This window comes from Serinus canaria, chromosome 6 (genome assembly GCF_022539315.1).
Source record: "Serinus canaria isolate serCan28SL12 chromosome 6, serCan2020, whole genome shotgun sequence".
Taxonomy (NCBI): domain Eukaryota; kingdom Metazoa; phylum Chordata; class Aves; order Passeriformes; family Fringillidae; genus Serinus; species Serinus canaria.
Window position 1 is genome coordinate 18,778,972 of NC_066320.1, and position 13,055 is coordinate 18,792,026.

At 36.0% G+C, this 13,055-nt stretch overlaps 1 protein-coding gene across 5 annotated transcripts in view; it reads left to right on the forward strand.

Moving 5' to 3' along the window:
- PCGF5 (polycomb group ring finger 5) overlaps positions 1-13,055 on the forward strand; it is a 65,171-nt gene that overhangs the window by 35,464 nt on the left and 16,652 nt on the right. For all 5 annotated transcript variants that reach the window (XM_030240981.2, XM_050976106.1, XM_050976108.1 and 2 more), the window contains 3 exons: positions 6,026-6,122; positions 10,457-10,512; positions 10,626-10,685. In XM_030240981.2, coding sequence (XP_030096841.1) covers positions 6,026-6,122; positions 10,457-10,512; positions 10,626-10,685 — 213 coding nt within the window. The remainder of the gene's footprint in view (positions 1-6,025; positions 6,123-10,456; positions 10,513-10,625; positions 10,686-13,055) is intronic.

Sequence of the window (13,055 nt, forward strand, 5' to 3'; positions counted from 1 at the left end):
TTCTTTTTTGCTGTTTTCAACAAAATGGTTTTGTCTTATGGACTGAAACCTTTTTTTCTAGTCTGTTACACAGTTGTCAAGGATGTTTAAGAACCACTGATGGAAGCAGTCTGGATGTGAGCTAAAGGGCATGTCCCATCATCTGTCTCCTGAGTCACTCCATTGTTTAGTACAGTGTGCACTTACAAAATTTGCAAAATAAACTTTCCTTGAGAACATTCTTTAGTATCTTAAAAAATAACAGACTGTTTACACAATCATAGAAATGTTGGTTGAAAACATCAACAAACATCTGGAGGTTGTCTCGGCTAACTTCATGCAGGAGGCAGGTTAGTTGCCAGCACTCTACCAGGTCAAGCCATGTCTCTGTGTAGTTGACATTTGAATTTCTAAGCATGGAGTCTCCACAGCTTCTCCTAATAACCATTTCCAGTGCTACAGTCTTCATCTAGTTTTTCTGAATGTCCTGCCAAATGTCAACGTGTGACCATTGCTCCTTGTGATACTATTTGCCACTCCCCAGAAGATGGGCTCCATCTCTCCTGTAACTGCTGTCCAAATGGTACAAGGTATTATTACATCACCTGCCAGCCTATAGCATGATTTGCTTTTGGCAAATTGCTGTTTCCACTTTCTGATTACATTTTTGTCCCTCCCATAGCTGGAAAGTGACTCCAAGGGACATGATGTAATCTGCCATCTTCCCAGTGAGCTAGAGGAGGCTGTTTAGCTGTACTTCCCTGGGCCATCCTTCCCCTCTTTCTTACAGGTGACCATAACATGCTACTCTTTTCTAGTCATCAGGTACCTCTCATAATCACCCTGATTATGGTGATGAGCTTTCATTTTAGTGGATCCTACCTGGCCTGTAGATTTAAGTACATCCAGTCTTTCTCAGTAAGCTTCAACCTGCTGCTCTTTGGCTGTTGATCATCCCTCTCCTTCCCAAATCAAACTGGTATGCAGGGAGGATCAAGCACTGCCTGTGAAGACCAAGGCAAAAAGATACTGAAGATTGCAAACCTTTCTGTATAAGGAATTGTTTCCCTCATTCATTAACAGGCATATTTTGTCTAAGCTTCCTTCAGCTACTAGCATACTTACACAATTCCTTATGTCTCTCATCAGTTTTAGCTATGGCTGGGCCTTGGCTTTCCTAACTTTGTCTCTTAAGTGCCACAGTAGTGATTTTATATCATTTTGTTTCCCGTTCTTGTTTCCACTTCTAATATGATCTACTTTTGCATATTAATTAGGAAAGATGTGCACTAAGCAATTCTTGTGCACTAGGCAGTTCTTCTGACATAATTCCCTGTACAGTGGACTGTATAGCTTAGCCAGCTCCCTTAAGTCTCTTTCCAATGATAGTCTCCTTGGGAAATCTGATGAGCAGTTGCTTAAACAAGCTAAAGTCCCATCTCCTGAAGTTCAGAGTCCTAACTGCTGTTTAAGTGTGTATCCTTTCTCAAGATCCTCAACTCACCTCAATGCAAGCTGCTCTCTGTGGCTGTATTCATCACCAACTTTTCCCTCTATATGAGCAGGAGATCAAAAGGTGGTTTACTCCTAGTTGGTCTCTAATATTTGTGTTAAGAAATTGCCAACCAAGGCAGTCTAGGAACTTTCAGAAATGTCCTTCCCTGCAGGAAATTTACCAGAGTTATAATTTTCAATATCAAATAATCTTTCAGCCAGAGTGGTTTTCAGATTTTGCTAAAAACCTATGCTGTCAACACAAGATCCCAAAAAAACTTCACTGCAGCAAAATTTCTCACCCTCAGACAAGCAAGCTGAGCTGCCTTCAGACTCCTTCTCCTGCAGAAACTTTAGTCAATGGCATGTAGCAGGGCCTAAATGTTCTTTTTAAATAGTTTTCAAGACAAAAAGTCTTTCTTGGTTATCACATACGTAAATTCTGTCTCTCTTCTAACAAAAAAAATCTAGTGTGACTGTGTCTGGTAGTAGTAATTAAGAGAGGAGTAGTCCCACTTGTATAGTTTCTGAAAAGGGTGGTTAAGTGAAGTTTTCTGTCTTGTTTTTAAGCAAATACTCTCCCTAAAAGTAAATGCTTTTAAAGCAGGCTTACGGTAGATAATTAAATACTTCAGTAAACATACCAAATGCCTTGTTGCACCTCTGTGCCATCAGCGAGATGGATTTGATGTTCCACTGGATGGGTTTGACGTTCCAGTAGCTGTGCCCTTCTTTTGCTCACTGAATCAGAGTGATTAACTTTGAGAGAGGAAATCCTTGGAAAAATTCAAAGGATGAGTTCTGACAAAGAATTTGTACCACAATTAATTAATTAAAGATTATCTTGTAGAATACTTTATTTTAAAAATGCAATATGAAGTTTTATTTAGGTACCTCATTAATCAACATTTAAACAGTAACCTGGATGGATACATATGTGTGTAGATATTCATAAGCTATATCCTGTTTTTTTGTTTGTTTGTGACATACTGCACAGTCTTGGCACTTGTATCTATGTTTTTCATCTGATTATGAAGATCTGAAAGAATGTGTGAACCAGATATCTCTGTATTGGGAAACAGCATTGTTATGCAGCCAGCCAATTAGCATATGTCACATGAGTACTTTTATCAGCCATAGAAAGTCAACTTACATGAGTTTAACTTTTATTGTGTCTCATCTGAAATGTCATTGTACGACTATGAAACTGAAGTTCTCATTTCACTGGCATGTGTAGCATATACCTCAAAATTCTGCAAACTGTACATTTAGGTTAAGCAGTTTTATTTTGCCTGTTTGCTGCCCTACCATGACTACAGTAAAGCAAATGAAACCATGTTATTTTCCTAATCTGTACTGGAAAGGTTTGGTTAAAGGGTTAAGGGGTTTGGTTTTTTCCCTAGGTGGTGAATTAACGATATTTGTCATTTAATTGTGTTCAAGGATTCCCTTTTTGCCTACCTTTTTCACTCAATATTTAGATTTCATCCCATTTTCTGAAACTGCAAAGAGATAGGCTTTGAAAAATGTCCAGTGTTTACATTAAGAGTAACAGAGGACGATTATACCTATCATATAGGAAAATATATGGTTGATGATCCCATTAGGAGTGTCATGTATCAGTTCATTATTCTTCCATGCTAGAATTTATATGCATTTTCTACCCTTATATTCCTGTTGGTAAATCACATTTAGTTGTGGTCAGCAAATCCTCATAGCACCAACTCTACATGAGAAAAAGCAAAAGTTGGTTTAGATTACTTCAATATTGATTTACAGTTTCAAGGGGGTTTTTATGGTGTTGAGCCTGCTGTACAAACAGGTGATCCAGATCTGTGTGTTTATTGGCATGGAGAAACATCCATATAGGACTGGAATAAGGTTCTTGGTTCCTTATGATGTTGTCTCTGTATATGTTCTACTCAAAGACCTTTCCTCCACTTGAAATGAAGCTCTTTCTTAATCATTAGGTCCTTTCTTGGACCATGCATGCCTTCCAAGGGTGTCATCTCCTCTTAAAAACAAAAGGTGAAAAGAGAGCACAAAAATATATTCAGACTGAGGAATTCAGTTTCTTTCCATAGATTGGTTTATATTATAAATATTTCTTCCAATTACATTATTTTGGATATTAGCATGCTTTATGTTTAGCAGTGTTTAGTGTTTGGGAGATTTTATGGAGTCAATTATCTGACTTATATAAGTGTATTAGTTATTGATCCTGTGGCATGGAGTTCTTCTGAATAGTAAAATTTCAGATTTCTTCTGGATGTAAATGAAAGCTATAGCTCAGATAGGCCCTATTTGACTTTAGTTTGGAAAACAAACAAAAAACCTAGGAAGCTCAAATGTTAAATCTCTTTACAAGACAGCTCAGTGCAGTAGGAACAGTGACATCTCATCACAGACTTCAAGAACTTCTCTGACATGAGTGGAGCAGAAATCCTAAGAACAAGTGAAGGGAATTAAATTCTCATAAGAATTTCAGAAAGTTTTTCTAAAATGCAAGGAAATTCTTTCAGAAGGAGACTAATTCTATTGCTTACAGAAAAGAAACCAAATCACTCTGGTATTGAAACAAAGCCCCTTCTCCTTTTGAAGAATTTTTGTGCTAATTCTCTGAATCTGTTGCAAAAAAAAATCATAGAATGGTTTGGGCTGGAACAGACCCTTAGTTAGTTGTGACTCTCCTCCCGTGGGCAGGGACACCCTCCACTAGTTCAAGTTGCTCAGAGCCTCATCCAGCCTGGACATTTTCCAAACAAGAGAAGGTTAGGGGTTGAGATTATCAATTCCAAAATTAATATTGAACAATTGTAATTACATTTTTACAAATTTTTCCACTTTGTTTATTCTTGATCATTTTAACTTGGTGTCAGGCTACAAAGACTCCATAGAGATGCTGCTGTTTGTACCAGACAGAAGGTTTACCAAAACCATAAAGACTAACTCCTTCCTTTTTTATAGGAGTTAGCAGATGAAACTCCATTGAAAAAAGAGTTAGCTTTAAGTTCAGTTTCTATGAAGTCAAGTTAGAAGAGGCCTAGAGTAAGCCAAACTCTTCTGTTACTTGCCTCAGTGACTTTTAGCTGAAATTCCAGATGACAGTAATTTACATCTGTGTTAGACTTCACGATTTCATCATCATACTTGCTCCTCAGCCCTTTTCCCCCACACTCTTGAAACTGAGGTTTCCAACTACTGGCATTTCTGAGACAGCAGGTGACTCTTACCCTGGTGGCTCATTGGTATTGTCCTCAGCCAGCCCTAACCCATACACCTCCTGACAGAAGCAGTAAATTCAGCACAATATAGATACCAGGATTAGGAGCTATCAGGTGCTGCAGCTGAAAAGCTTAACTGACAGAAGAGTTATTTTACAATTCCTTGACAATCTTGGGCTGTGAAGTTAATGTCTTTAAGTTAGTGATTTAAAGCAGTTGGAAGAAGCACCTACAATGTGTGTGCATTGTCAGCATCGGCTGATTTGATATAACTCTTCTGAGCATTCTAAGGCAAAGACAAATAAAGGCTTTGTTAAAGAAAGTTCAATATTCCTAGAGTGGTCTTATAATTAGGATTTACCAGCTTGTTTAAAGATGTTCATATTTCTTTAAGTAATTGATGAAAAAAGTTACAGTGTTTCAGCAGAAAGCATATTGCAGTCACAGCAGTCCATTTATTTTTTCAGTCCATTTACTGATGAATTTGCAGTTCTTATTTCAGTGTAGGTGAATTAATAATAAAAAGAGGGTAGAGTTTATCTCCATCCAGAACATTGTTGTGCAGTAATAATAGCAGGCATATTTTTTCTCATCAGCTTGGCTTCCATAATTAATGACATTAAAATCTACAGTCTCTAATTGATCATTTAGAAGCAACAGTAGTGTAGCACCTTGTTTAGTTTACTTTCAGTTGATTGGTTTTTAAATTCACATTGTTGTTGGTTTGGGTTTATTGATACTTGCCATGGTCCTGATCCTGATTTTTCATTATAAGGTTCAAATATTAAATGTTGAGGGTACATTCTGTCATTGCTTTGGAAAGACCTGTGTCAAAAAGGAAACACTTTGAACCTGTGTACAATTTCTGTGACCTTTTCTCTTACAATAAGTATTTTAACCAGTATTTTCAGCTGCAAGCAACACCATTGAACTGATGTAAGTTATTTCAGATCAGCTGAGGTGATGGTGGGCTGTGCTGGCTGAAGTTCCCCAGCACCCACCTGAGAACCTGCTCTTTAAGGTGGTACAGGCTATGGGCTTGATGTGTTATGATGCTGGGAGAATTCTAAGTAGCAAAATTATCTCATAATTTAAAGTGTTTGTCCAGCCTGTGCTGCTGACCTTGGTGTCCCAGCAGAGCAGAACTAACTATTGTTTTGAGGAACAAGAAGGGGATAAGATACATTGTCATTATTTACTTTAAGACAATACTCTTTTATTTCTGATGTGTGAGGTAGCTACCAGGTACCATTAGGTCATACTTGAGCAATATTATTTGGATTTTGTCTAAGTGTGTTATTTCATTTTTTTCCCCTTCTCTGTCTTAGTTTGTAAGACTTGTATTGTTCAACACTTTGAAGACAGCAATGACTGTCCCAGATGTGGCAACCAAGTGCATGAGACCAATCCACTAGAAATGTTAAGGTAAGAATCTACTTCATAGCATTTGCTGAAATGGAAGAAGAAGAACAACAACAAAATCTTAATTTTTTATCCTAAAAGGGCAATAATTGTTTTGGTTATTTTTATAATGCATATATTAACTGTTCTAAGCCATACAGGCTTTCATTTTCTCAGCTCAGACTACATTCTAAATTGAATTTTTCAGATATAGTAAAAGGAGGAAACATAAGGGAAAGACACAGAAATAGTGCTTCTATTGTACAAGTTTAAAAAAAAAATAGTATCTCTATTAAACAAATAAACGAACCAGATACTTTTTATTCTTTACATGAAATTAAATTCTAGAGGATTGCTTTTTCAAATTATTTAGGGCATCCCAAACCTCATGGCAATGTTTTCTTTTCAGAGCAACATATAGAAAATGAATAGTGTTAAAAGCAATGTTTTTCAGAGCATAAGTCCACCAAGCTGAATTGAAATCTATTGTAAGATTAATGAAAAGACACTCATGAAAAGAAGCTTTTACATTAAAAACACCCTTTTTTGAGATTCCTTTATTGTATTAACACACCATACAATAAGATAGAAAGATTTGCAAATGTCATCATAATTGGAAGAACTTCATGTTTTCTTGGAGTGATGAAGGCACTCTGTGCCCTCACTTCCAACACTATCTCCACCCCATCCCCCAGTATTTGTTTTGTAATACTGTTGTGAACTTAGAGGGGCTTATTCTTACCTTAATTTAAAAATATAAATTTACAACTGGAATTTACTGGGCTTGGTATAATTTTCTGATGTCATTAGTTTTGTTACAATTTGTCATACATTGCTTTGATTTCTGACTGATCCATTTGTGCACAACCATTCCCAGTTCTGTACCAAGAGCATAACTGAGAGCTTGAATTCAGCCACTGTAAAGGGTGTTATTGGCCTAAGACTTTTTCATCTGAATATTTTTGGAAGGGTGGGGCTGAGAAGGTTCGCGTAGATTATTTTTCTGATTTCCTGTCAGTTTCTGAGGTGCTGTGTGAGTCATAACAGAATATGCTGTAGGCTAATAATAAGCTGAAAACAAAAGCATTTAGAAATATTTCTTTTATTTTGATAGGACCACTTCATATGAGATGAAAAATGCATTTTCTGAAACATGTAGTAGATGTTTAGTAAACAAATATTGTCTTTTGAGAAGGAAATTATAAATGGGTGAGGAAAGTTGAGGCCAGAAATGTGGGAAGAGCTATTTTCTCTGCAGTTATTTCCTGGAATTCCTTTTAGAGTCATTTGGTCTCTTTGCCAAGAAACTGCATATAGTTAGTAGTTTCCTGGTTGTATTTTATGAACCAGCTTTAAACATTTGCTAAACTAATAATCAGAAGAGCACATGAGCCATGCAATGGAATTATCTTTCCTGGATGTTGCTTGCATAACTTAATACAAGAGTTACACTCTGACATGGAGATCAGCCCCATCATTGCAAAAGAATGCAGTCGTTTTCTGAGAAATTGTGTTGAACACCACTTAGGAGTTTTAACTAAGATCTCTCAGATAAGCTTTATAAACTACTTCTAAACTCAGTTCTGAGTAACTTCATAACTATGTGATTTTTTTACATCTATCTCTTAGTTGGCAGCACTTAGGGTCTCTTGCAAATACAGACTAAGTCTGAAATTCAACATTGAGCTCTAAAATGAAAATGTAGGAGGAAGAGTGTTAAATGTTAAGAATTCCCTTGACTGATTTAGCAGAATTCTGCATCATCAGTACTCAGTAGGGTCTGTGTTGATAATGTCATGAGGGCAGACTTCCTTTTTCTCTTGCTGGCATGCTCCTGTGCATGCAAGTTTTCCTGAGCAGTAGTCTTAGTTTGGTTCACTTTTGCTGATAATTATCAGAGAGTTGATCTTGTAACTCATTCAATATTATAGAAGAGGTGGAAAAAGGAGCTATAAGCTGACAGAACTGCTTGGTTCTACTTTCTGTATATTCTGGTTTGGAGATTTGGAAGATGGTTAAAAGATATGGGAATGGAAAGAGGTGTCTCTGAAATACCAATGTTCTTTTTTCAGTATTAACAGAAAGTACCACAGTAAATGACTGAGACCACATTTTCAAGTAGTTTCATTTTGGAATAAGTTTGATGTGAGACACAGAAATACAAATCTTTGTCAGAGTGCTTACATGTGTGGATTGTGGGAACACTGAAAGATGCATCTGAAATTGAGAATCTTGTAAGAATTTCATGTTTCCCTTCATTTAAAGATCAGATTGGACTTTTTTTCCTGCTCCTTGTCAGAGTATTGATTACTATTTATGTTCTGTAAAGAAAGAAGATTTTTTTGCTTAGTTTTTGAAAAAAAAAACCTAAGTCATTGACTCAAGTGGGAAGCCACTTCTTGCTTCTAGAATTGTAGATTTGCAAAGTATACTGGATGTTTTTGCTATTTAAGCATTACCAGTGACTTTTGTTTTGAGCCACTGAAAGTAAATTAGAAAGTGCTAAATGGGAATTTTCAAAAATAAATGAAAAAAGACCAGCATGTATTATACCATCATCAAGAACAGAGGGATTTTTAATTAAGGTAGTGGTGTTCTCTTTTGAAGTCTTTATTTCATTTCTTTTAATGAGTAAATGATGAAGGTTGGAGCTTTCTTACAGTGTGAAATGAATTCCATTTCTAAGGCACGTTCCCAAGTTCCCAGAGCTCTGCTGTGGGTACCTCACAGAAAGCAGCACCATGTAGTTCCCTCAGATACTGACAGAGGAGGCTGCAAGTTACACCACCTGGGAAGGTAGACCTGCATTGTTATCTATCAGAAATCCAGCACTCAGACATCCTACAATTTTAATTTCCTTCTTATCTGTGAGAAAGTGCTCTCTCTGCACTGCTTTGTTTTATGGGAGGGATGTTTCACTTGCTGAATTTTTGTTGTTGTTGTCCCCTTAAGAAGAAGCAATTAAAAATGGATTGTGGTTGTAGCTGAAACATGAATATTACTATGGTATGACTGAATCTCCTGATGGATACCACAGGGATCTAGTCTCAGAACTTGATGGTTGGGAAATGAGTCTAATTGTAAAGCACAAGTACAAATTCTTTAAGGAGAACCTTGAATACTCATGTATTTATTTTAAGATAATTTTTGCTATTTTATATGGATTGTAGGCTTTCCTCAACAATAAAGACATTCATTCGTACTCCTACTGTGCAACTGTTGGTGAGCAAATGACAGAACAGACAAACATACTTTTTTTTGACAAGCCTATAGTGTCTTATTAATACCATGTACACCCATGTATTTGCAAATATATATATAAAGAAATATATTGTTATTGAGATGAAAAAAAAAGGCAATTTAAAATATGCCAGATTCTGACTGAATGTCAAGATACTTAATTGCTCTGGATTATTTAGTGTTTTATTTTGTCATGAGTTTTTGTTTAGGCTGTGGCAATGGAAGTTTCTGTTGACAAGAGAGAACATAAAGGGCAAAGGAGAGGAAGGAAAAGGAAACAGAATGAAAGCCAGAGGAAATTGAAAGATAAGAGACCAGGAGAGGAAGTAGAACTAGAAAGCAGATGATAAACTAAATGTACAGAAGAGTTGGTTGAATTCAGAGAAAAGGAAAGAAAAGTACTTTAGCTTCAGCAACAATGGTAACTGCAGTGTGTACACTGGAAGGGACTGTAATAACTAGTTTTGGCACTGATATCAGGGTATCAGAGGACATGCCTGTGCTGTGTACTCTCTTCTGGTGTGCAACACATGGCAGATTTAAATAGTTCAAATTAACTGTGCTGGAGACTGAGAACTATCAAGTCAGAGCAGCATGGGTGCACTGTGGTCTTCTTTATCCTGCCAAGACTGCTTTGCTGTGGTGTGGTAAGGAGGGAATAGTCTATTCTGTTTTTTGTAACAGGCTTATTACCAAAGCTTTTCAACACTTCGTATGATAACGGAGTTTATCATTTTCATGCTTACTACTCACGAGCTGGACCTTAAAATTGGATACTACTTTTCCAGTCTGTTCCTTCTGGTAACACTACTGTTTGCATGTAATACAAATTCAAAAATAAAAATTTCAGTGTATAATGTTTTTATCTTTTGCTTCGTTCTTATCTTTATATGTTAAAAAAGTAATTCCTTAATTATTTCTATGATACCATTTAGGAGATGGTTGAGATAAGCTTTAAGGCTGTTGTCTCTCAAACTAAAATCAGTTGGCTTTGACACAATTCGTTATTTACCAGAAAAATGCAACACATTATTCAAAAGCTTTTGTTATTTAAACACTAAAAATACTTAAAATGCTGGTATCCATTTAATGTGAAATGTATTTTTTCCCTCTGAAAGGCTGGATAACACCTTAGAGGAAATTATATTTAAGTTGGTGCCTGGACTTCGAGAACGTAAGTTTCTCATTTGGTTCTGGGAACTGTTTGGGTTGGTGGGGGAATATGGCTCTTTCTAATACCTGGTATTGATTTAAAAATTCACATTACTGTTCTTTGATGTTAACTAGAGGAACTGCAGCGAGAGATTGAATTTTGGAAGAAAAACAAACCTCAAGAAAATGGACAAGGTGATGATTTTTTCCCTCTCATCTGTGTGTTAAGTAACATTGCTTATTAGACCAGTTTCTTCACTGACACAAGTTCATTTTCTGTTTTTCTTGAATTCAAAGATACTGCAGGAATTTGTAGTGACTCAGTGCAGATGTATGAGCCTTCACATTCTACTGCTTATCTATCAACCAGTTGGTTAACAAACTCGAGCTGTTTTACCATTATTTTCATTTGCATTACCCTAGGTGCTCACTTGCAACACTCTCACAATTGTCCAGCTGAATTCTTAATTTTCTTAATAGAGCAAGACAGGATTTTTTTACAGGATTTTTACAAATTATTTTCTATTACCAAATTTCACCATCTGTTAAGTAGGAGGTTGTCAAGAATTAGTTATGACAAGCAGTAAAACAGTTTTCCACACATGCCAAATAATTGTTTTCTATAGATCCCACAATGCTTTTTTGGTTGGGTTTTTTCGTTTGTTTTTTTTGCTTTTTTGGTTTTTTGGGGGTTTTTTTTGCTTTGTTTTGTTTCATTTTTTTTTTGTAGCTGACCCGTGAGCTTTGAGGTGCTAAGCGAGGACTAGATCCAGCTGATTTTATGCCCCTTTAATTTGACATCAAGTTTTTAATCCCATGGTTTATTTGATATGATTTTAAAGAACTCTTGAAAGACTCTGCTAAGTTAAAAAAATGGCTATTTTCAGTAAAGGGTAACTGTCAAGTAAACATCTTATAATATTCTTCTGCATTCATTTCTTTATAATGTCTTCTTTTCAACTTTGTAACGTTTAATTTTCTTTCTCACAAGTTTTGTTGACTTGGATTTGGCATTCATTGTGAGGGACAATGTTACTTTCTCTATTATATAAATAAATTATGAACTGCAGAAAACAGTTTAGATGAAATTATCTTAGTTTACTACAGTATACTATGCAGTGTATGTCTGTTCAGTTTTAAAAAAACTTGGAAAATATTTTTGTGAGATAGAGACATTTCTTGACTGTTTAGAAAATGGTCTTCTGCTATATACATAGAAAGAATCAACAGATAATTTGCAAATTTGTAGAATGTGACTTACTTTTGACCAACTTACTCTTCTGGTTCTTATCTTCCTCTCCTAATTTAATGATTAAACCCAATGGAGATGAGTTAGTCAGTGTAGTGAGAGCTTGGATTGTGTTTGGGAATGAGAGGAAGGCTCCAACTCGCAAATTATACTGCTGAGTAGCTACAGATGTATCCAACTCTTTTAGAGACTGTAGCCTGGGGCTGTGGAACTTTGTCTCTGCAAAGTATTTGAAAGCCATGACAACTCATTGATACAAATTATGAGCACTTAAGCTATTTTCTGCCACAAACAAGTATTTAGAATCTTGCCTGGGAAGAAATTATTTGCTGAGGATAATTTCATTTAGAAGAGACTGTTTCAGTTGTCGATACCATGCCCTGCAATCAGATTGTCACTGTAGTTTAAGAGTCTGTCAGTTATGTCCTGTGCCACAGGTTGCAGCACAGTTCCTAACCTAAGCATCTAAGAGCTGTTAAAAAGTCCCAGGACTTAAAATTTTCACATATCAGAAGGAAAAACCCTCAAACAATAAAGCAGGACTCAGCCATTGGTGACTCCTGTAGGAGAGTGGTTACCAGAAAGAATTGATGAATGATGAAATACTGTGGTACAGAGAGAAAATATTCACTGGTACTGTCCAGCCTGAAGTGAACAAATGCTTGTGACAGGTGGACTCAGTTGACAGAATTTGTTTCCTGGACTTTCAGAAAAATAGATAAGAAATCTGTAGTTTGATACTGTAAATTCTGCTCCTGGAGGATGATAGGAACAAAATGTATAATACACATTCAACTAAATGTGTCAGTAGCTAGTAGGGACTTGGGGATAAATATTGCCAATTAGTGAAAACTTAAAAATTCTGAGAGAAAAGTAATTAATATAGCTTAAAACTCATCTTGAATATGGAAATTGAACAAAGGCAACTAATTACTCTGTCAAGAAACTTGGTCGTGGCTTGGTGTTCATTAAAGTTTACATTCCATTTTCTCATCTGAACTCTTCTAAATTCCTTTAGAATCTGGTAAGTGTAGGAAAGTAGCAGAACTTGATTGGAAAGGTTTTTAAAAAACATGAAAGCAGCTTATTCAAGTTAATTGTGATAATGTTTTATTCCAATAGAGAGCAGCCTTTGTTTTAAATCAAAATAAGTAAGTTGGGGATGCAGAAAAAACCCAAATGTATACAATAAGATGATTGTATACTATACACTAAATCTGTAAAACTTACTCCAAGATGTACTTGCTAGTCTTAGCATTTGAGTGCTCAACTTTGCTAAACCTTTCTAAACTATACAAGATGGTACTTTTCCAAAG